The sequence below is a fragment of the Colius striatus genome, chromosome 5 (assembly GCF_028858725.1).
Source record: "Colius striatus isolate bColStr4 chromosome 5, bColStr4.1.hap1, whole genome shotgun sequence".
NCBI classification, from domain to species: Eukaryota; Metazoa; Chordata; class Aves; order Coliiformes; family Coliidae; genus Colius; species Colius striatus.
The window spans coordinates 13,528,855-13,552,319 of NC_084763.1; the positions used below are offsets into that span (position 1 = coordinate 13,528,855).

General features: G+C 41.4%; 1 protein-coding gene across 1 annotated transcript in view; it reads left to right on the forward strand.

Annotated features, from left to right (window-relative positions):
• Positions 1-23,465, forward strand: part of HECW1 (HECT, C2 and WW domain containing E3 ubiquitin protein ligase 1) — a 181,930-nt gene that overhangs the window by 77,314 nt on the left and 81,151 nt on the right. Inside the window, exons 5-6 of the mRNA XM_061996514.1 lie at positions 7,423-7,592; positions 21,392-21,534. Coding sequence (XP_061852498.1) covers positions 7,423-7,592; positions 21,392-21,534 — 313 coding nt within the window. The remainder of the gene's footprint in view (positions 1-7,422; positions 7,593-21,391; positions 21,535-23,465) is intronic.

The window sequence follows — 23,465 nt, forward strand, 5'->3', positions numbered from 1 at the left end:
AGGCACTTAATACCTTCTTTGCCTCGGTCTTCAATAGTAAAAATACGCATTCTCTGGGCACCTGCATGCCTGAGCCAAAAGACAAGGATGGGGGACAGAATGAAGTCCCCTTAGTCCAAGGAGAAATAGTATGTGACCTACTGCTCCACTTTGACTCACACAAGTCCATAAGGCCAGATTGGATCCACCTGAGGGTGCTGAGGGAGCTGGCAGAAGGGCTTGCCGGGCCACTCTCCCTCATCTACCAGCAATCCCGGTTCACTGGGGAGATCCCAGAGGACTGGAGTTTCGCAGATGTGACCCCCATCTCCAAGAAGGGCCAGAAGGAGGATCCTGGGAAATACAGGCCTGTCAGCCTGACCTCAGTGCTGGGAAAGGTAATGGAGCAGATCATCCTGAGCACCATCCTGAGGGACCTGGACAGGCTGGAGTGATGGGCTGAGGCCAATCGCATGAGGTTCAACAAGGCCAAATGATAGGTGCTGCACTGGCCAGCAGGACTACAGAAGTGATTGTCCCCCTGTACTCAGTGCTGGTGAGGCCACACCTGAAATACTGTGTCGAGTTTTGGGCCCTTCACTACAAGAAGGACACTGAGGTGCTTAAGCATGTCCAGAGATGGGCAACAAAGCTGGAGAAGGGGCCCTTCACTACAAGAAGGACACTGAGGTGCTTAAGCATGTCCAGAGATGGGCAACAAAGCTGGAGAAGGCTCTGGAGAACAAGTCTGATGAGGAGTGGCTGAAGGAGCTGGGAGTGTTTAGCCTAGAGAAGAGGAGGCTGAGTGGAGCTTTGATCACTCTGTATAACCACCTGAGAGGGAGTTGTAGTGAGGAGGGGATCAATCTCTTTTCTGTAGTAATGAATGATAGGACCCAAGAAAATAGCCTCAAGTTGCTCCAGGTTTAGAGACTGGACATTAAGAACTTTTTCACTGAGAGGGTTATGAAGCATTGGAACGGGCTGCCCAGGGAGGTGGTGGAGTCACCATCCCTGGAGATATTCAAAAGACGCACAGATGAGGTGCTGAGGGATATGATTTAGTTTAGTGATGGGCCTGGCAGTGTGAGGTTAGTGGTTGGACTCGATGCTCTTAAAGGTCTCTTCCAACCATGGTGATTCTATGATTCTATTTAGTCAACAGCAACAAAGAATTGTTGTCACTCTCAAAGTAAAATTGTTGATATTCCTGTATCTGTCATGCTAGCTAACATAATGCAAACGAAACCAGGCCTTCCAGAGGCATCAGAGGGAACTCGTGTTAGGTTTTGTTTGCACTGCTAGCACAGCAATAACCTTTCTATTGTCACCAGTGTGTTGAGCTCATATAGACTTCTTTTCAATAACTACATTTTCATATACTGTCACCTTCAGTGTCAATGCTTAAAAGTTAGATTTCCAAATTATGGTAGATTTAGGTGCAATTAGAAGAAGATGTAAGACTGTTTGTCTGACTGGGGACTGTTGTGTTAGATGCTGCACCAGGGCAGAGTCCTTGTGCTCTAAATAGTTTACCATCTAAAGGATGTGAGAAGAGCTGTACCTCCTTCTATATGTGTTTTTAAAAAGAAAATAAAAATCTTAAGAATGTGAGAGAAAAATCTCAAAGTAGGCAAATCCCAAGAAACACAGAACATATCAGTCCTTTTCAGCTGACTTGTATTGTTTGCTCTACTGCCTGAACATTCCAGTGAGACCCTACCTAAAAATGAGCTGTGCAGAAACAGTTTCTTTCTAAAAGCTGGTGACAAAGTGCTTTATTCCTTTGGTAGTTTGAGTTGGATAATATCCAACTGGTTTCCCTGCAAGCTTTTGCAGAAAAAGATTTATACCCCTCCTTGTGCAACACCAGCCAATCCTTTCTTTCTTACGTTACCTTTAAAAAGGGAAATGGAGTCTGTAGATTTCTGAGAGCAGAAAGAACCACTTTAATTGTCTGATTCAGCCTCTGGCATATCACAGGTTCAAAACCTCATTCAGTAGCTGATCAAGTGAGTCATCTATCCTACATTATGTAGTACCTTTCTTAATTCCTCTGCAGCATTTTGTTGTGTTGGATTTTAAGACTTCCTGTTGCTGCACATTACTGTTTGATTTCTAAAATTCCTCAATATTTGCTTCTTGAAGTCTAATACCAGACGCAATACTCTGTGAATCAGTGCTCACTTTCCTTGTGATACATTTTAGTATCATTTACTGCTGCGCAAATCAAATTGGCTTTTCCAAACCAACGCATTATTGGTGTGCTCTTGCTATTGAAAGGTTATTACACTCCTTGTAGCTAAAATAATTGCTATTGCTTTAAAAGTACATGGCAGAGAGGCAATACTGATGGGCCTCTTGTTGAATCTTGAGCAAGGAGAGTTTTACTGTTCCTTCCTTTGAAGTCATCACTATGTCTCAGGTAGGTCATCTCTGTATGTGAACTGCTGCCCTCTAAGATAGGTCCTATTTCTTCTGGTCAAGCTCTGCAACGTACACTGTACCTCATTGCTAGTCAACCAAGATACCAGTCCTGTTCAAGTGCATTTCATCAATGTCAGAACCACCTGAGCTGCCAGCGCTTTGAGAATTCACAAGGGAAAATTGGAACTAGGTGTTAGAGCTGTCCCTTGACATAGCAACTCTTTTGTGGTTATGGATTATGAGGATGTTTTATTATGCCTTGATACATGAACTATCAGAATCTCAGTAAAGATGACAAAATTTTTACTTTCTGCCATTAATGAGAAGATAATAGATAGAATATATTCCACTGGTGTTCATCAAGCTAAATCACAACCTAAATTGACTTTGGTCTTGCCAGTGACCCAATAACTTTGCAGTATTTCATTAGTTATGCTTATAACTATGTTCTGGGCAAATTTGCCCTAACTCGATGTCTTCGTCTTCTCAGTGTGTCAGGTGGCTCATGAGGAATATGTATCATTTCCTGGGTCTGAAGACATGAGACTAATGTATTAAATAAGAAAAAATGTGAATTCAGTGAGTTGACCATACAATTTCTGAGGCTTAATGATCTCAACCACAAGTATCCATATAGCTTGTTGCAAAACATCCATGCATATATTGCCATAAGTTGGACAGTGCTTGAAAACACAAAGGACATTTGGGACTTATTGTCCTTTGTTGGAAGAATTTTGCCACCTGTATTAGAGCATCAATATCAGTTTCTCAAACCTAGTAGCTCCACTACTCAGTCTTTGACCCTTGTGCTGGTTTGTAGACTGTCTCTAGTGAGGTAAGTACACAGCATCAGGAGACTAGGTGGACTCAGTCTTCTTGAGAGACATTCATAGCCTGCACAGAATACTATTTTGAGGAGAGTTCTTCCACAGCTGTTGACAAAAAATGTCTCATGGTCTGGGGACAACTGACTTCTTTAACTTACTACTGACAGAGTGATGACCAGACTAAATGTAATGAATTTAGAAAACAGACTGCTCCAGACACTAGTTCTCACTGCAACTTTCCATCCTTTTCTGTCATGCTGCCACACAGAGCATGATGCTGGACTAGTACCTCACTATATATGTCTGCAGGGAGCTGAGATCTTTATGGTAGTTTTGCTGGTCATCGGCATTGAGGGATCTCCTTGCTAAGCATGGCAAAATGTGACTCTCAAACCCAAGTCCTACCTCTCTCTGACCTTTTGAAAGCTTAAGCACTTGCTTTGAGTCAAAACCAGACATGGTAAAATATAGACATGTTTGAGCTATGTTTGTTGAAATTGATATCCCTACCAGGTTCCATGTTTTGAAAGTAAATATGTGCTAGTTTCCAGATTACCAGAAAAATAGAGTCTCCTTGACTATCCAGGCATCAGAGCCCCCAAGTCTGTGATGCTGCATGGCAAATGGATTTGCAGAATGATCCTTTACAAGGCAGACAGGGAACTCTATGGCCCACCTTAGGGACAGAGACTGCACGCATTCAAGTGACCTAAAACAAAGCATCCAGACCCCTAGAGGAATATATGGAAGGGAAGCCCTAAAGTTGGAAGAAATTGGCAATTTACTTGGGGCAACAGCAGGTAACAGTGAGTATAAGCTGTTTTTCTACAAAGAAGCACACTTGGCTTCATTAGAATGCACATACTTAACACCACTGAAAGTCTGCAGCAGTGAAAGAGGCTATGGTTGCTGTGTCTGCACCCGGATTCTTTCCTTCTGACACCATTCATGAGAGATGGCCTGATATTATTAAACTGTTAAGATGTATATAACCTCTGTCACTCTGAAGCGTGGTTTTTGAGTAAATAGGAAACTGACGTGGTATATTAATAACTCTTTTTAGGAGACTGACGGTGCCAGGGCTCCCTCACCTCAAGAGTGAAATAGTTTTTTCTTATGTTTAAATGGAACCTTTTGTGTTCCCATTACCGCTTGTCCTGTTGCTAGATACTATTGAAAAAAGTGATGTCCCAACCTCCTGACAACCGCCCTTTAGATATTTGTAAATATTAATGAGGTCTCCCTTCAGTCTTCTCCAGACTAAACAGCCCCAGTTCCCTCAGCTTTTTCTCATAAGGAAGATTATCTTGGTGGCCCTGTGCTGGACTCTCTCCAAAAGTTCTCTGTCCATCTGGAGCTGAGGAGCCCAGAACTGGACACAGGACTCCAGATGAGACCTCACCAGGGCAAAGTAGAGGGGAAGCAGAACCTTCCTTGACCTGCTGGCCACACTCTTCTTGATGCATCCCAGGATATCATTGGCCTTCTTGGCCACAAGAGCACATTGCTGGCTCAGTTTCAGTTTATTATCAACCAGACCTCCAGGTCTCTCTCTGTAGAGCTCCTCTACACCTTTGCAAAACATAGATGAGTTATCTTGGTAGTGTTTTTCTCACGTGCCTCCAAGAAATATAATGGAAAACTACAGTGTACAGCAAGGCACATCCAAGCCTCCTGGAATTCATTGTTTTCACCACAGATTTAAATTAGATTGACCTCAAACCATGGCTTAAATATTTAGTATCTCTGGAATATCTTTTTTTAAGATAATACAGATAAGAGAGAAATATTTCCAGTTGGGGAAACAGAATAGCTGGGATGCTTCTGTTGGTTTGTTATGAACTTCTTCTGGGTATGTGCAGACGCCTATGTAGCTTTGTTCGGAGCTTTTACATTTCTCATGCTCTGATTTTCACAATGCTGAGAATTTGTTATGAGATACATTTGTGGCGGGACATTTGTCCTTGAGAAAGCTATTTCTGCTGTCCATATGTGTGCTTTGAACATGAAAAATTGAAGTTTCTGACTGAGATTCTTATAAAATCTGTTGTGTTGTGCAATTTAAGCAAGAGAATGATACAAAATTTCCTCTTGTGTGCTTAGCTAAACTGTTTTTTCCTCATCCAAATAAAAAAATTAGACTGCTAACTAAGGTTAGGTGTACCTTCACCTTCACAGCTGGGCTTAGTTCCCGTAACTGAAAAGAAGCTGGTAGGTCATCATTATGTGTGTGTGTTTTATGATACGTAATATGTAAGTGTAAATAATTGAGTGCTAGTTCTTTTCTATCAATAGACCATTTATTTGCTAAAGATAGTGCTGTCTCTCTTTGAAAGAAAGAAGTCAGAAACATATACAGCAATAAATATTTCAGTTTCAGAATCTTTTGAGGAAACATCAGAGAGAAAGAAAATGAGATCCCAGAGGTCTTTCTCTCCTCTCATCCTTTAGCAGCCTGACACTATCACACTGCTGGGCCTTGTCATTCACAGTGTCTTTGCAATCTTGGTTTCTATTTCTGGTATATATCCAAAGCAAAAGAGTTTATAAGATTTCATCAGGGATGATAGATAAGATGTGCTGGTTGCATAGAGATTGTGCATGGAGGATAAAAAAAGTCAGTACTACCAATTTAAACCAAATAATTTCCTTTGTGTAGTAGTGTTGCTGGGACCATGGCAGTGCATATTGTTAGCAAAGCACTTTCAAATAGGCTATTAGTAGTGATATCCTCTATTTGTTTGATGATTAGAGAATGTCACAAGAATGAGATTCTTAAAATACAGTCTGGTTTAGGACCATCTGTCCAACATCTTTTGAATATCTGCAACATGAATTATGTGCTGGAAGAGATGATTAAAACCAGCCAGAACAAAACCAGTTCTTTTTAACTTTCACATTTTAACATGTTGGCTATTACCATAAGTTAAGGAAGCAGTATACAAGTGAGTGAATCTTATCTCTCTTCCTGACATAGCTGTTTTCTGGAAAAAATGCTGGTGTTGATGTGGAAGGTGTAGGATTTTCAGATTTATTTAAAGTATCTGCCTGGAGGGTTTTACATGGTCTCCCGCAACCTGCCCACATCAATTGGGTTTTTAATCAAAACAGAATTAAAAGAATGTGAAAACTAATGTTCTCAAAACCTGCCCAAAAGAAAAAATATGTGTTTCAATTGAATATTTAGTTATATTTCTAAGCATATATATGTCTCCATTGACTTTGTATCTCTTCAAGACAGCAAGAGAAAGTAGGCAGAAGGCAGTTCAGTGCATATAGCCCTTTGTGAAATAAAGCTTTAAAGAGAGGAGGAGAACCTCCATGCAAAGAATAGTTGAAAATGGATTAGCTACTGCACTCACTAATAGGAGTAAATGCTCACATTTTCTAAAGAAAGATTAGAAATGCATGTAGAAAAGAGTAGGCCAGAGGCTTTAGTTTGTAGCTGTTGAGCCAAAATCCATGATGTACCAGTAGACAGATTTGCATTTCAGACCAATTGTAATGGTCTTTGTATCTGACTTCAGAACACTATGAGTATATTTAGAAATAAGTGCCTGGATATTTGTTTTTCTGTGCAACTGATATTATGCTCTCTGGGCATTCTGAAGCTAGAAAGCCCTGCTTAAAATTAAGACATTACATGCAAGAATTTTTCCTAAGTTACAACAGGTGAAGTTAAGCCATGCAGGGAAGGAAAATTTTGAAGCAGAAAAAAAGTAAAATGACTTTTTAAGTAGAAAAAAAAATAGTGTAAAAGCTGAGATTGATAGAAAGGAAAAGTAATGACTAGAAGTGACATACGTGGGCTACCAAATGTCACATCTATAAGATGAAATGAATGGATTTCTTTTTCATAGTAGTGCTGCCGTTGGAGTCAGGCTGAGCAAGTAGTTAGCTCCTTAGAAAAATCAGCAGCTTTCTTCAGCTAAATCAATACTTATGCAACTTAGGAGCTAGATCACTCTGCACAATCCAGGTGTAAATTTCATTTTGTAATCATTTCTAGATCTTAAATCACAAGAACATTGTGATTTGGCTTTATATTACCTTACAGGAAACATAGTGAGATTTTTTCATATTCCTGCCACATTATTTGAGTTCCTTACTAGTTTCCCATGTATTTTCCATAACATCTCAGAGGCCACTTGGAGTGTAAAAAATAATCAGGTTATTTACCACCTTTCAGATTTCCAGGCTTTTGGCCTGAAGAAAGGAATGTTCTTCAATCCAGATCCTTATCTGAAGATTTCCATCCAGCCTGGAAAACATAGCATCTTCCCAGCGCTTCCTCATCATGGACAGGAGAAAAGATCTAAGATCATGTGTAATACTGTTAACCCAATCTGGCAAGGAGAGGTAAGCAGTTTGAGTGTTGAAATTCTTCTTCAAAAAATGGAAATTACTCTAGCAATATCCCTTTTTTTTCCTATTCCTTTCTTGCCTGAACAGTTGTTGACCTAACTGTGCTTAATGTATTTCATGCCTTCTTGTCTTAATGCAAAAGGCTTCATTAGCCACAATGATGAAAGATACATTACAACTTTCAGTATGGGTTGTACTTTGTGGATGTAATTTATGAAGTTGTTAATTATTGAAGGCAGGCATAAAACAGAATTGAAAAATAAACTTGGATAGCATGAAAGGCTGCTGTTGGATTGTCATAGTGTTCTTACACAGAGAGGGGACATTATATAAAGCAGAACAAATATAGCATGCAAATAAGAAGAATTTGTGATGTGAGTGACCTACTCTAGGTGGTCCCGCTCTGGCAGGGGGATTGGACTAGATGATCTTTCAAGGTCCCTTCCAGCCCTTAAGATTCTGTGATTCTGTGATCAGTGGCATTGTAAATTAAAGGCAACTTTGGCACACTTGCCCATCACCTTGAAGAAATCTCTAGCGTGATGTTTCTTGTTGGAAGGGCTTAGATAGGTATTAATGAGATTGGAGAGTTCAATTGCTGCCTGCTGTTTTTAAATTACATGCAAAATGGAAACAGGCTGCAAAGAATAAGGAATCTCTTTGAAATTAAAGGAGTCTGACATAATGGATGTGATTTACTGGCATTCTCTGTCAGACCAGTATCTCCACTGCAGGAAACAGTAAAAGTAAATAAATAGGCTAAACAGATTTATTCAAATTAAAATGCAAATTGTAAAGTAGTTTAGGGATAATTAGGTCAAACTATATCGACATGGAAGTGTGAGTGAAGAAAAGACAGCAGAAATGTCACTGAAAACTTTTTCCTGGTGGAGGATGTTGAAGAAACAAGGTATATCAGTTTATGCCATGTGGGGGAAGTTATATGGCAGGGGCAGGGAGGGGACAACTTTGAAACTAGTCTGAGGAAAAACACCTTCTAACAGGACTTAATTAAGTGGAAGGCCCTGCTGTGACGCATCCACCAAGCCATAACTTCTCTGTGGTTCCAGGTGTCAGATGCATCTGGCTGTGGGGTCCCGGGTCAGGCTGAGGACCTGGAACTGACATGGAAGCTCAGGGAGTTAGCTGAGATCTTTCAGTAAAGTACATAAGACACAGGCCTAGAGGTGGGCAGGCATGAAGGGGGAACTTGCTCACTTGTCACACTCACTATATGTGATCCTGGGGGCTGACAGCAAGTGTGGATGACAGGAGCTGAAACTTAAGTTCTTAAGAAACTTAAGAGAGGACACAGGATATGAATGTTAACCCACTTGCCCCATTCTGTATCAGCCAGTGCCTTGGTAGCACACAGGCTGTCCTTACCTAAAAAGGGATGCAGCAGCTGTGCCGATGAAGGCTGAAAACAAGCTTTTTAGAAGCACTCAATATTACTCAGAAGTCTTCTCTTGAGAAAGGCAACCCCTAGCTAATGTAGTTTATTCCTGCTTCAAGGTCCTTTTTGCACTGCTGGAGGGTACATAACCAAAGAGTGAGAACATGACCCTGATAAACTGTCAAGGATGTCTTCTCAGGCCATGCTGAATGGCTGAGTTTGTGGGCTGACACTTCTTTTCCAGTGGAGTTTGGCAGGAAGGAAAGGTGAAGCAGTGAAGTGGCCTATTCTGGACATCAGAAAGCAAAAGAGCACCGCTAGCTTACAGCTTCTCTGTTCCACACCCTGGGTTTTTTTGGCTGCATGCATTCATGCTCCTTCTCTCTTTCTGTTGTTAGCCTGTTCGTGACTAAGGAGTCTAATACACACACCCAGGCTGTCATGCAAAGTATTCTCTATCTGCATTCTCTTTGGCTGATACTGAGATGTTTAACTGCATGCATTTGTGTTGCATTCTGTGCACATCAGTTAGTTTGAACTCTTTGCTTCTTTACTGAAAATCCATGTTGGCTTCTATTGCACCGAAGTCTCTGTGCCTGATTTTCTTCAGCCTTGCCCTTTATGGGACAAGGGCAGAAGGAAGACTGCAAACTATTGGTGAACCATGGTGGCAGCCATTCTTCTGTCCATCTTTTTCACTGGTGGATGTCTATATATGAAGTGAAAAATACTGAGGAGTCATAGCCATTTCATGAAATAGATCAATCACTGGTTGTTTTCCACAAAAGAACATTTTAGGCAATGTATTATTTCAGAAGAGTGGTTCTTTCCTAAGGCTCTCTGTCACTACATGTAAATAGAACCCAGATGTTCAGGGCCTTTGTTGAGTTGGAGGGGTTTTTTGTTGTTTTTCCCCAGTCAGATTACAGATTTAATTTGTTTTGGCTGCTAAACTTGAAAAAAATTGAGTAGGAAATAAATCTGTAGAAATAGCTACACGCTGAGATCTTTACACCTTTGAGCAAATTCAGAAGTGAAAGAAGTGACTCAGTTTTTAGGGCTTCAACATCAAAATTAAGTCTTACAGATTGAGAGATGACGATTTCATTCTTATATCCCCCCTCATATATTTAGCAGGTGGTTCTATTTGCAAAGTAAATAGAAACATTATGGGAACATTCTGGTAGCACCATCACACCTCAGACAATTTTTCATCTGTGTCATGTAATATTGATATCTTCACTTCAAATATTGTTTGACTGCTATTCAACAGAAGTTATCCTGACTTTAAGCTATTCTTCTGTTGTCCTGTTTTGCTATACTTTGTACAAGAGGACATAAAGAGACACAAATTTCTTACTAATTGAGGAGTAGCGTGTGACATTCTGACACTTGCAGCAGGGCTCTGCACAAGGTGAAAGAGCCCTTACACTGAGGACTGTTCACTGAGACAGGTTAAAGCCCAAGTGTTATGTTCTGCTGATGGAGAGGCATTGTTTTGTGATGTTCCTGTGTGTTTTCACATGCCTTTCAGCAACTTCTCTACTGCTAAAGAAGTCAGCTCGTGGAAACCCTATGCCACTGGGGAATGAACTGTTAGAGAGTAGTGTAGGGGAAAGGGACCTGGGGGTCCTGATGGGCAGGAGGATGAGCATGAACCAGCAATGTACCCTCATGGCCAAGAAGACCAATGGCATCCTGGGGTAGATTAGATGGGCTTTGGGCAGTAGGTCGAGAGAGGTTCTGCTTCCCCTCTACTCTGCCCTTGTGAGACCGCATCTGGAATATTGTGTCCAGTTCTGGGCCCCTTAGTTCAAGAAGGACAGGGAGCTGCTGGAAAGAGTTCAGCACAGGGCCACCAAAATGATGAAGTGGAACATCTCCCTTATGGTGAGAGGCTGAGGGAGCTGGGGCTCTTTAGCTTGGAGAAGAGGAGACTGAGGGGTGACCTCATTAATGGTTACAAGTACATAAAGGGTGGGTGTCAGTAGGAAGGAGCCAGGATGTTCTCAATGATGTCCAATGACAGGACAAGGGGCAATGGGTATAAGCTGGAACAGAAGAGAAACATAAGGCAAAACTTCCTCACTGTGAGGGTGAGAGAGCACTGGAACAGGCTGCCCAGATGTGTTGTGGAATCTCCTCTGGAGACATTCAAAACCCACCTGGATGAGTTCCTCTGTGACCTACTCTAGGTGGCCCTGCTCTGTCAAGGGACTAGGTGATCTTTCGAAGTCCTTTCCAACACTTAGGATTCTGTAATTCTGTGTTAAGCAGACATTGCATTAGTTAAGCAGACATTGCATTAGCAGTCCACACAGTTGTGAGAGTGTAATGGGTGAGTTCTCTTGTCGTGCTGATTGGAGGTAGAATGCAAAAGAATCTCAGAAGTAAATGCCCACTTCCCAAATATTCTGTACATCTGGTAGAATTGAGAAGGGAGAATGTTGATCATATCTCTTCTAATACAGGTATTAGAAAAACAATGATACTATTCCTATGTTGTTTCCTGTTGAGACTATGAGTCTGCTGTCGCATACTTTGGGAAAAGCTTCTTTAAGATTATTTGATTTGTGAGCAAGCAGTTAAGTGATAGTTCAGACAAACGATAGAGTTCATTGGAAATCATAAGCAACAAAGCAAAGTGGTTTAAAAAGTAGTTCACATATCTCTGGCTGATTGGGAAATTCTCTCAATGGTTTTGCAGATAAAATACTTCAGGCCACTGGACTTTCCCTTAGATATATTTATGGTGTTTCTTAACCATGGCTGTTTGAGCTCACCGCTTCTTCAGTTTTTGTTTCATTCACTACTGAGTGGATAGAGAGCCTCAAGGAATGACCAGTGAGATGACTATAAAAATTGGCTGCTGCAACCATCCAGCATATTTAAAGTAGCAGGAATTGTCATCTGTTAAATGACACATTGTATTTCAACTCTGATAATTCTAGCTCTAGAAGAGCAGATTGCCTTGAAATGGGATCCCAGTACAAGGATAACAAAACCAACTCAACTCCCTGCTGCTTCCCTGCTTGGTTCTTTGCCTCAGTCTTTACAAATACTGTTAGATTGTAGCTGAGACACAAAATAGTGTTTTGTGTGGCTGCTTTATCGCTCTGAAGATAGCTGCATTTCACTGGTGCATTAATTAATGTGCATAAGCAGAGGTGTGCAGTACTCTGTTGCAGGAACAATTGACAAACAGTAGTTAACATGTCAGATCTGATAAAGAAAATTACAGCTTGTACTCTCTGCACCTCAGATAACTCACAACCTTTCAAAAATACTGTGCTGGAATAAATTCTCAGGTAACTTGTCTTTTCAGATTGCCAACACAAAGTTGGAAGGAGGAAACAGTCAGGGGTTTGAACACCAGAGGGAAGTGGTTTGGGGAGAGAAGGCTTCTGTAGTGCACATCCTCATCAGTGATAGAAACATGAGGTTTGGGTGTTGCCTGAGGGAATACCAGGGTGACATGGATGCAACTGCCTGTCTGAGTGCTGGTTGGTAACTGCTTTTCTTACAATGCAGATCTATAGCTTGGGTACTGATTCCATGACCATGAATGCTGGATTGGTGCATGATGGACCACTCATCGGTACTGGGACTGAAAGATACTTTGTCAGAGTAGCCAGATGATGCAGCATGGGTTTATTTTAGCCCTCAGCTCCTCTTGAGGCTTTATGTTAGCTGATATGATGGGTGCTACCTGACATATGCAAGTAGAGGATACTTGATCAAAGATGAATGTTTCCAGGACAAAGTTAAACCATTAAATATATATTTGAGTCAGCAGTATGAATTTCAAATAAAGCAGGTCCTATTTGATCTGATTTTCATCTAATATTCAGACCACTAGATGCTACCATGGCCTCATGGAGTATTGAAGTCCAAACTGAAAAAAGCAACAGGAATATCACATTGGTTGAACTACTCATTGTTTAATTTACATAACCCTTCCCCCCTTTCTGCTGGAAATACAAAAGAATCCGCTGCAGAAGTTTGGAGGCCTTTACACCTAAGCATAAATACAGTTTACAGGTGCAGTGAAATCCAGATCCTAAATTCAGTATCAGTTTTGCCAAAGATGTCTTTGAGACTGAGTAAAGCCTTGTGAGTGACAGCTTCTCTGCATAACATTTCTGCATACATGGCCAGGTAAAGTGTAAACCATAGTTTGACTTCCACAGAAAAGCTGTGATTTTACAACTGCAAGATTTTTTTTTATATATGGTGATGACCGAAGCGTGAAGACCCAAGACAACTTCAGTTTCCTCAGGAAAGGGTTACGGTGTGAAAAAACTGTCTATTTTATTATATATATGCTATTCTTCTAGAAATCAGTCCTGCTATTCTTGTATAGTCGTGCTCATGAGAGTCCTCAGATATTTTCAGTCTATTCTGTGCTAATAATTCATAGATAATGTGTGAGAGATGAAGAAAAAACTTGACTCTTTAAGCAGTGTTTGCTTTTGTTTTATCCAGAAGTTCTTTTACATTTCTAATATCTTAGGGCTAAAACTTTCCATTAATAAAGTAAGAGACATCTTGCAACAGTATGTAAGCCATCAGAGAGAATTCATGATGAGCCTGTTAACCAGTAACTCTGCATGTTGTGGAACACCTGAAGTAGACAGGAAGGATTTTTTTTGTTCCTTTTTCTCCAATACATGTAGGAAGCCAAATTTCTGAAGGTCCCGTCCAACTTTGAAAGATTTCAATAGAAAGGATAGAGTCAGACTTTAGAACAGCGACACATATTTATGTGCATCCCCTTTTTCTATGGGTAAAAAAAAGCCATTGTGCCATGCCAGGATGAGGTACCACACTGGATCTGGCCCTGCAGTCACTGCTGAATTCCAGGCTTCTCTCAGAGTATGTGTAGGCATGTCTCAGCCTCTGGCAGCAGCATAGCTGTGCTTGACACTACTGACTCTGCAATACTGTGTATTGTCATGCAGGAGTACCATAGTAAGTTTAGGTAATGGGAATTCCCCACAAGCATATCCAGTTGTTCATATGAATAGTGTTGTATGGGACAGTGGTGACATTGGAGGAGGTTCTTGAATGAGGAGCAGAATAATACAGATAGAGAGCGGTGAGTGCATTAACAATGTAATTGTTTCACTGGAGTATTTGGAATGAAAATCCCACTAATGAAATATTCAGCTTAAAAGCTAAATCTGTCTTCATCCATCAAATGTAATTTACAGCCTCTTAAGATTTACTTCTGCTTGTATCATCCCTGTGGGATGATGGATATCGCAAATAATTTTTCCTTTTAATTCTATTCAACTCCAGATCAAGAGCCTAATTCTTCCTGTCACCAATGTATTAATTCATCTACCCTTCAGCAGTTATATTATACCAGTTTTAAATGACTTGACTTGCAGTTAACTAGTCTATTGGTGCTAATGGACATACTCTCTTCATTTCAACAACTTCTTTGATAGCGTTACTGAGAGCTGATCCCTATGATCCATCCATATTCAGGAATGCAAATAAGACTAGTAAAAATAAAGCGTGGCAATTAATCCTTGTCATTAGTTGACTTTCTATGAAAACTCTTCTCAAGCTCTGGAAATGGCTCTGTCCTCTTAAGAATGCACAGAGATGTATTCTACCAGGTCAGCATTAGCCTGTGCTGTCATTCTTTACCATATATGTCATGCATTAAACCTCCACAAGAGCTGTTCACATGAAGAAAATTGATCATCTATGTCTGTTGTGTCTGGAAGCAAATATGCACTGAAAAGTAGATGACTGAAACTCCTGCAGTGTTGTTTACTACCATGTTTTCATAACTCACTTGAAGATGGCAGCAATAAGGTAAAACCAGATTGATGTTTAGGTCATTGATATGGTGTCAGAGGATGATTATGTCAGCTGATTCTAGATAGCTTTGATTCTGATTTGTGTGTCTCTAAGAATGAATCTGCAGGAGGCAGCTGTGTAAAATCTGGCTAAATGTGAGGAGAGTCCACATTACTACTGACCAGAGCCAAAACTGATTGATACGCTGCTTAGCCCAGAAAGACTTAATATGTCGATGTGGTTCTCTCCCTTCCTTCTGTGTATTTCTATGGAAAGAATCAGATATGTCTGTTGAATTTTGGTGCCTGAAAAATATCAACTAAAGCTTCCTCTTTGGCTGGGACCTTTTAAGGCTGTGCCTGGGATAGATTCTTCATTATCTAATAAGATGCTGCAGCTTTTCACTTAGTGAGTAATTAATGGAATCTCTCCTATTCTGCTGCCTCTTTTCAATAAGCATGTAGGAACAAAGCAATCTTTTGTCACTCTAACAAGTGAGACAGGCTTTGACAAATAGCTAAAGAAGTAGGGAAAGGAGACACGCAATGGCTTTGCTTCTCAAGCAAGTCTGTTTCCTCCTATCCACTGTAATTCCAGAGGGTTCCAAGAATACCCTAAAAAAGAAATAGTTGAAGAAGACACTGGGAAAATAATACAAATACTAACTTGCTGTATGATCATGATTCTTGATAATTCAGGGGATTCATCTACAATAGTATGTTTGTTCTGTTAAGGAGAGCAGTTTCAAAGCAAACCTCCTGATGTCCCAACTGAAGACATTGCTTAGCAGTCCTAATGAACATGAACCAAATTACTCTCAGCAAAAAGTAAGACACATAGTATGCTTCAGGAGTGCACTTACTGCTTTTCAGATGATAATGAGAGTTCAGTTGGAGTTACTTGTGATGGGTTTGTGTGGAGCTTTTTTTGATTGGTAAGGAGTGGGGAGAGGGCTGCAGTGCTGCTCCAATAAGCAATTGTCAAAACATCCCTCAGCATGGAGTTGGACCCACCTCCAGCCTGCTGGGCCAATCTGGCACCTCTGCCATCACTATTTAAGAAGGGAAATCTGTAGTTGATAAGAGGAGCTGGAAGGATTGGTACAAGGTGGAGGTGACCGTGCAGACTCCACAGTCAGCAAGGGAGGGAGGAGGAGCACCAGACCAGAGACCCCCCTGCAGTCCGTGGGGTGAATGCAGCTGTGCCCCTGCAACCCATGGAGGGCAATGGCTACAGCTCTGGGAAGACCCTGTGCCAGAGAGGGTGTGTTGCAGACCTCAACCCAGAGGAGGTAAAGAGGAGCTGCAGCCCTCAGGGTGAGTGCATGACAGAGCCGCCTGTGCAGGGAGGTGTGTGAGGGACCCTGCGCTGGGGCAGGGAGGGTTGGTGAGGAGTCTGTCTGCCCTGACATGAGACAAGCACCAGGAGCCATTCAAACAGGACTGACTGCACCCTCCATTCCCTGCCCTCTATGCTGCTGAGAGGGAAGAGATAAAGATACCAGGAGCAAGTGTGTGAGCCTGGGGAGAGGTGAGGGGAAGGAGATCTTAAAGGGCTGGTTGTGCTCTTCATCATCATCCTACTCTGTATTGCTTTCATAGAATCATGGAATGGGGAGGGCTGAAGGGACCTCTAGAGATCATCCAGTCCAATCCCCCTGCTAGAGTAGGTTCACCTAGTTCAGGTCACACAGGAACGCATCCAGGCAGCTTTTGGAAACCTCCAGAGAAGGAGACTCCACACCCTCCCTGGGCAGCCTGTGCCAGGGCTCCCTCACCTCAACAGGAAAGGGAATTTCCTTGTATTTAAGTGGAACTTACTGTGGTTAAGTGGAGCTTATTTCAGTTGTGTATGTTTTCTGTTTGTTATGTCTTTGGTTGATGACAGATTAAATTGTTTCATTTTCTTCCCCAAGTTGAGTGATCTTCTCTGTTTTGCCAGGGATTGTGAGCCTTCCTTGTCTTTGGGGATTTCCAAAATTCCTCCATTACTTCTCTCTTCCCTGTCATGTTAGAAGGGGAAGGAGTGAGTGAGTGGCTGCTCATGGTTCTTTGTTCCTGGTGGGGCAAAACCATGAGGTTACTTCATGGTAAAACTCTTGCAACATGTCTGGATGTGGTAATCAGGTGCACAGCACTAGCTGCTGTGCACTCCAAATCCACTCACGTTGTACCACGCATCTCTGTAATGCAGACACAGCCACTGTATTCCAGGGATCGGGAAACATCAGTCTCCACCAGACCTCCTTACTGCTGTTTATTACACGTGCTGTTTTCCCCTAATATATCACAGATCTTCAGTCATTCCTTGTATTCAGAATGCCTGCACTTAGCTTCCTTTTTAGGAATACACCTGACAGAGAACCATTTCTCCTAACAGTCCTGTTTTTCTCTGAACCCATGAGCGTTATACTTCTTTTCAATATGAAAGCTTAATTTCTGAGCTAATTCTGTAACACTTAAGAGTTATCATAGTGAGAAAAGTTCCAAATAACAGAATACTTACAGTAAAAAATGTAATAGTAACATGAAAAAATGGCAGCAGATTTATTCTTAAAATAAAGCACATCTTAACACAGTTATTAGTGGTGCAGTTTGTGGACATGTTTAAGAAGCCACATTAAACTTTCCTCATACTCTAGACAGTCATTTTTTATCCCTTTTTTGATATTACAGCCTCCTTTTCTCACCTCTCCTTAGGATTAATTATTAAGCACAATATCACTGATTGTGAACCCAGGGGTACTGCTGAATTTATAATAGGTGTCTTTTTTTTTTTTACTTGGATATAAAGCTTGCACTGTCATTTTCACAAACTAGTGTTGCTCTGGGACAATTGGTAAATATTAGCCAAGGAAATTTTGGAGGATACTCAAGGAAACTCTGCAGACAGAGACCTGGGAGTCCTGATTGATAATCAGCTAAATATGAGCCAGCAATGTGCCCTCGTGGCCAAGAAGGCCAATGGCATCCTGGGATGCATCAAGAAGAGTGTGGCCAGCAGGTCAAGGGAGGTTCTTCTCCCCCTCTACTCTGCCCTGGTGAGGCCTCATCTGGAGTCCTGTGTCCAGTTCTGGGCTCCACAGCTCAAGATGGACAGGGAATGGACAGGGAACTTCTGGAGAGAGTCCAGCACAAGGCCACCAAGATGATCAGGGTACTGGAACATCTTTCATACGAGGAAAGGCTGCGGGAACTGGGGCTGTTTAGTCTGGAGAAGACTGAGGGAGGATCTCATTAATATTTACAAATATCTAAATGGTGGATGTCAGGAGGTTGGGGCATCACTTTTTCCTGTTGTATCCAGTGACAGGACAAGGGGTAATGGGAAGAAAATTGAACATAAAAAGTTCCAATTAAACATAAGGAAAAACTGTTTCCCTGTTGAGGTGAGGGAGCCCTGGCACAGGCTGCCCAGGGAGGGTGTGGAGTCTCCTTCTTTGGACGTTTTCAAAACCCACCTGGACATGTTCCTATGCGACCTGATGTAGGTGACCCTGCTTTAGGAGGGGGATTGGGCTAAAGATCCCTTCCAACCCTACCATTATGTGATTCTATGAAACAATGACATTTATTCCAACAATAATATATTACCACTGTGTTGTATTAGTTACATTGGAGAAGCATATGAAATGTGGGGTACTTTCTTTTCTACATAGCATAGTAAAGGCTAAGGGTTTGCACATGGTAAATGCAGCCAGTTTTTTGTGGCTGAGGCAAAGGAGTTGGCACTTGCCAGAAAAGAAGTTGAAAGAAGAGAGAGAAACTAAGATTTCACAGTGATCTGTTTCCATGTCTGAAAAACAGTCTCATCTTTAAATATCACAAGAACCTACATATTTTCAAAAGTTATTGGTGTTTTTTGCAAATGTGTTTTTGTGAAACCCAGGTGTTTCACTGGGATCCGTTTTTCAAAGGGCCAGAGGCCCATGTATTCTGCCACAAGGATTCCTTTGGGCTTTTCAGTGTGGATGTCCTTAGCCCAAGGCAACCACAGTCAGGGATTACCTTAGAAAGATCTTACTCATTAAGGATTAAACTAGATGAGAGCAACAGCAGGAGCAAGCACTTAGATAACAGGAAAAGGAATTATGTAAAATTATCACTCTCCAAAGCCATTTCACTGAGTTCACTTTTGATCTTTATCTGCAGTCATTTTCAAATGGCAAAACCTGAGTTCTGCCACGGGAACTTTTAGTGTTAAAGGCTTGCATTTTCAAGACGCTGCTGGTTTTATGTGTCAGACCGTGCTTGAAGAAGCATGTGGGCACTGTGATCATGGAGCAGGGGCTGATCCCAGGGCAGTCTCATGTATCCCCTAATGCAGCATGGTTGGCAGGTGATGAAATTGGACACAATTTGGTTTTACAAATCGTATGGAATATCCTGGCATTTGTGTGCCTGAGGGGCACAGCTATTCAAGGGAAAAAAAGACATTTCCTGTAGCTGATTCCAACACACCTTGTTTCATGCATCCACATTCTCTGCTCATGTGCTGAGAATTACTCTGGAAATTGGCAATGTGTTTCTTATGCAGGGAAGGAACTGTCAGGCTTGGTTCTACTTGATATTATGGAAACAAATTTCCATGCAGGATTCCAGTTTGCTTCAGAGTTGTACCACAAGACAAAATATTAATAACATGGGAAGGTGCAGATCATTAACCTATGTTTTACTTTCTGTGTATGAACAGTTCTGTTCTACTCCACAGAGACCTTTTTATAATACAGATCTCAAGAGCTTAATAATGGACAATTCATTAAATGACAAATTACTGTACATTACAATAGCCTCATTCAGTTCAAAGTTAAATCCCTTCTTCTGTTTTCCTTCTAAGTGTCGTGAAGTGGCAGTTACCCAAGGTTTTTAACAGGTGAAGTAGTAATGGTAATAAAACTTATTTTTAAAAGGCGACTTTCGGTATACATGGGGAATTCGTGTTCTCCTCTTTGCTGAATTTATCTTCAGTGACCTGTTGCAAAGATGTAAAAGAAAATGAGAAGAAAACAAGACTTTAACTGTTATTTGAATTGTATTTCTTTGAACATTTCATTTTAGCAGGGCCTGATTGACAGAATCTCACAATCTCCTACTCATACTCGTTTCACTTGAAGCTCTTTGAACTAAGCATTTCTGAAAATTAGATCATGATTCTGTAGAGCAAGCAATTCAGGGCTTAACTCCAGGTCTCGATAACCCAGAGCACAGTTCTGTTGTGAAGATTGTTTTTGGCAGCAGGAAAGTTAGAAAATCCTTTCATCCATCTCAGTATTCACTTACTACAGAAGTTGTCTTCCAGTTCAATACTGACTTTTCGGTTAGGTGAACAGCAGTCTATTGTGCACCACAGCAGAGATGTACTTTTTTTTGATTGATGATACTCTAGTAGAAGCAGATCTGTTTGGAAAAATGATTCTGTGGCCTGTGTCACTAACTCCAAGTCTGTACTGAATTTAACGAAACTAGGAGCAAGCAAGGCCAAGTTATCGGATATGTTTTTGCTTTTCACTGTTGTTCCCAAATAGAGCTTTGCTTTCCCTGTGGGGAGGTTCTGACACCTCCAGGCCCCCTAATGCATCTATGCTTGGAAGCTGTATACAGGGACTTCCTTGCTCCTACAGCCTAAACTGTCACTGTCCTTGTCCCCGCCTCAGGTTTGCATGCACACAGTCACTAAAAGCTGATTGAAACATTCCTTACAAATAAAAATAGATGTTCTTAAAACCAGATTGGCTGAGATGATGGCTACAAGTTCCAAAGCACTTGGTGAGAAGAGCAGCTTTAAAAGGTGCCATTCCAGTCTTCCACAGAATCGGTTGTTCCAGCAACCTGTGCCATGGCTTACCTTTTTGGTTTAGCTCTTTGTGGGACTGTGCTGTGAGCCAGGTTAGACCAGACTCATCCAGATAAAGTGTTTTCACAGTTTTTGCTTTTTGAGTTGGAGCAGGAATGAGCAACAGAGGGGGAGATTTCAGGTTTTATCTGAAAACTGTGATCAAATGTCTTTCACCATGCTAGATCCTCACTTCTCAGGTGCAGAGGTGTTCCTGAAGTGCATCACAAGTATCACATGTAGCTAGTCAAAAGTAAACAGGACTAATTTTACTTGGATGGAAATGCTGACTAAACACCTCTTCAGACAGTCAGTTCAGGTGTACTTACATGCAGCTATTTCAAGTTCTTAGAACTTGGGGGGCAGGAAGGGAAAAAACCCATAATCTCTGTAATTACACTTAGGTCAATATTTATTGCTAGGACAGAGTTCATTAGAGTTCTGTAGGTGTACTGTCCTTACCATTGGCAAGCCTTGTCTAGAGTGGTTTTATGCTGCCATGATATGAAGAAACAAAATTCATACCTTCCTCAAGCCTGATTCTGATTATGTGGTCCCTATAGGGTGCTTTCACCTGCCTCCTTTGGGATCAAGCTCTTTTTATTTTGCAAGCCTGTTCCTTGGGATCCAAGGGCTGTTTCTGTCCCATTTAAAAGCCAGAGACCTACACAGGGTCAATAAGCTACCAGCAACCATGTGTTGTTGTGGACCAGCCACCAGCTTCATGTTCTGTGCTCTTCCTTTATTGCAGCAATTCAGCTTTGTCTCCCTGCCCACGGATGTCCTGGAAATAGAAGTTAAAGACAAATTTGCAAAGAGCCGACCGATCATCAAGCGTTTCCTAGGAAAACTCTCCATGCCGGTCCAACGCCTCTTGGAAAGACATGCCATAGGGTAAATGTGCTGCTTATGCTACTTTCCATTGTTTAACAAGTCTGTTGCTGTTTTGAAGCCCTTGGTGATATATCATTATAGTGACATAATGATGTTAAGAAGAAGTTATTAAACTAACAGTTCTCTGATGAATGATGTTGGTCTTAATTAGATTTATGGAACTATGGGCCAGATGAAGAATTCCCTCTATAACCCTATCTATTGCATTTTCAAAAGTGAGAGGTGTCATTTAAGACAACTGTTTTGTGCATTGTGGCTGTGAATCTGGAGAGTGCAATATTTTCAATCTGGATATTCCTTTAATGTTATCAGCAAGCTGTTTTCATGGTTCAGGGAGTTACCTATGGGCTAAAATCATGCCAGGTCTCTTCTTCCTCCCTTCATTTTCTGGACAGTGAAAATATTATATGAAAAAAAAAAATGTGGCATGTTGTAGCTAAATCTTTCTGACTCTACCCTGCTGCCAAAGAATAAGCAGTTCACTTGAGCTCACAAGCCCTGTCCTGCTTCCCCTTTGCATGATAGTCCTGAGAAGGTGTATGCTGCCAAAGAAACGCAAACCGATTTGAGGAAGATGGATAGTGGTCACACAAAACCAAAAAGTTGACTCTGACCTTGTAAGGTTCAGAACTTGAAGAGCGGGGAAAGAAAGAGTCATGTATAGAGGAGTATACACAACACAGTTTCCAAGAAGGCATTTCTGAAAATTGGATCTCAATTCAGCAGAACAGCAGGAAGCTGAGCTTGTTGGAAGTGGTTTTGAACAGCTGGTTCAGAAACTGGCTGTGATATTGACAGATGAATCGACCAGAAGGGACGAAGCTACCTCCCTGTTTCTCAAATAGGGAAGATAGAGTAGCTTTTTAGATACCAGATGGAGGACAACAGCTTGGGGAAGGTAGAGCCCTATAACTGATTTCACTAGCTTCCCCCTATGTGAGAAGATTTCTCATCATCTTCTGAGTATATCTTCCTATTTTACTTCCTTATTGTAAACACTAAGGAGGTACATTGCGAAGTGCAGAGCCTCCAACCTACAGCTGGATCTGGCTTAGTTTTAATACTATAGTGGCTTTTAAATCTAAGGCAAGCTCAATGAGAAGTGTATACACAAGTTCATAAAGACTATACACAAATCCTGAAATCGTCTCATTTATATGAGTTTCTGATGCATGTGAAACTATCCTAGCAAATATATTGGGCCTAACTGGAAGTGAACTATGTTTCTTCAAAAGATGTATAAATATTACTATTTAGTGAACCCTTTACACTCAAAAAATGCTTTGCAAACATTGATTCAGCCTCACTTTGGGCAACTGGGAAGTTAATCTCTTCTATAGTCTCATTCTGTTCTGAGGGGTGGATGAAGTGTGGCAAAGGGAGGGACCTGCACAAGGACAGAATGGAGTCATTGATCAACCTTGTCAGGAAGGTGTTCTCCTGATATTTCAGCTTCATAGAGGTAAGAGGGGTGGACAGAGGTGAAGAGTAGTCATTCAGCCAGTTTGAAAAGAGCAGGCGGTAAGCGGGGAATGGCCTGCACAGGGTTTTCAAAGAAAGGACAGGAAAGCTGAATTTTATATAGATGGAGAAGGGAAGGAAATAAAGAAATGCAAGGTTCTACAGAAGGGTAGATATGGTCAGATCAGCAAGGAAGAGAAGTCTTGTTACAATAGCTGAAGTGGGAGTTGTTTGCTTCCAGTGTCGATATTTTCATACCCATATCGCAGAAGTTCCATCCCCACCATTCGCTCTCTCCCTCTACACACGTGTTTGTGTATCTCAGAAGCCTGTCTTATGAACTGGCTCAGCTGTTCCATTGTAATTGAAGACATTGTCCTCTTCTCTGCCATTTGTTCTCTTGTATGTAAGTCAACACACTCTCATGGCTGGGTTGAATAGCCTTTCAAAACCATTGTGTATTTTTGTAG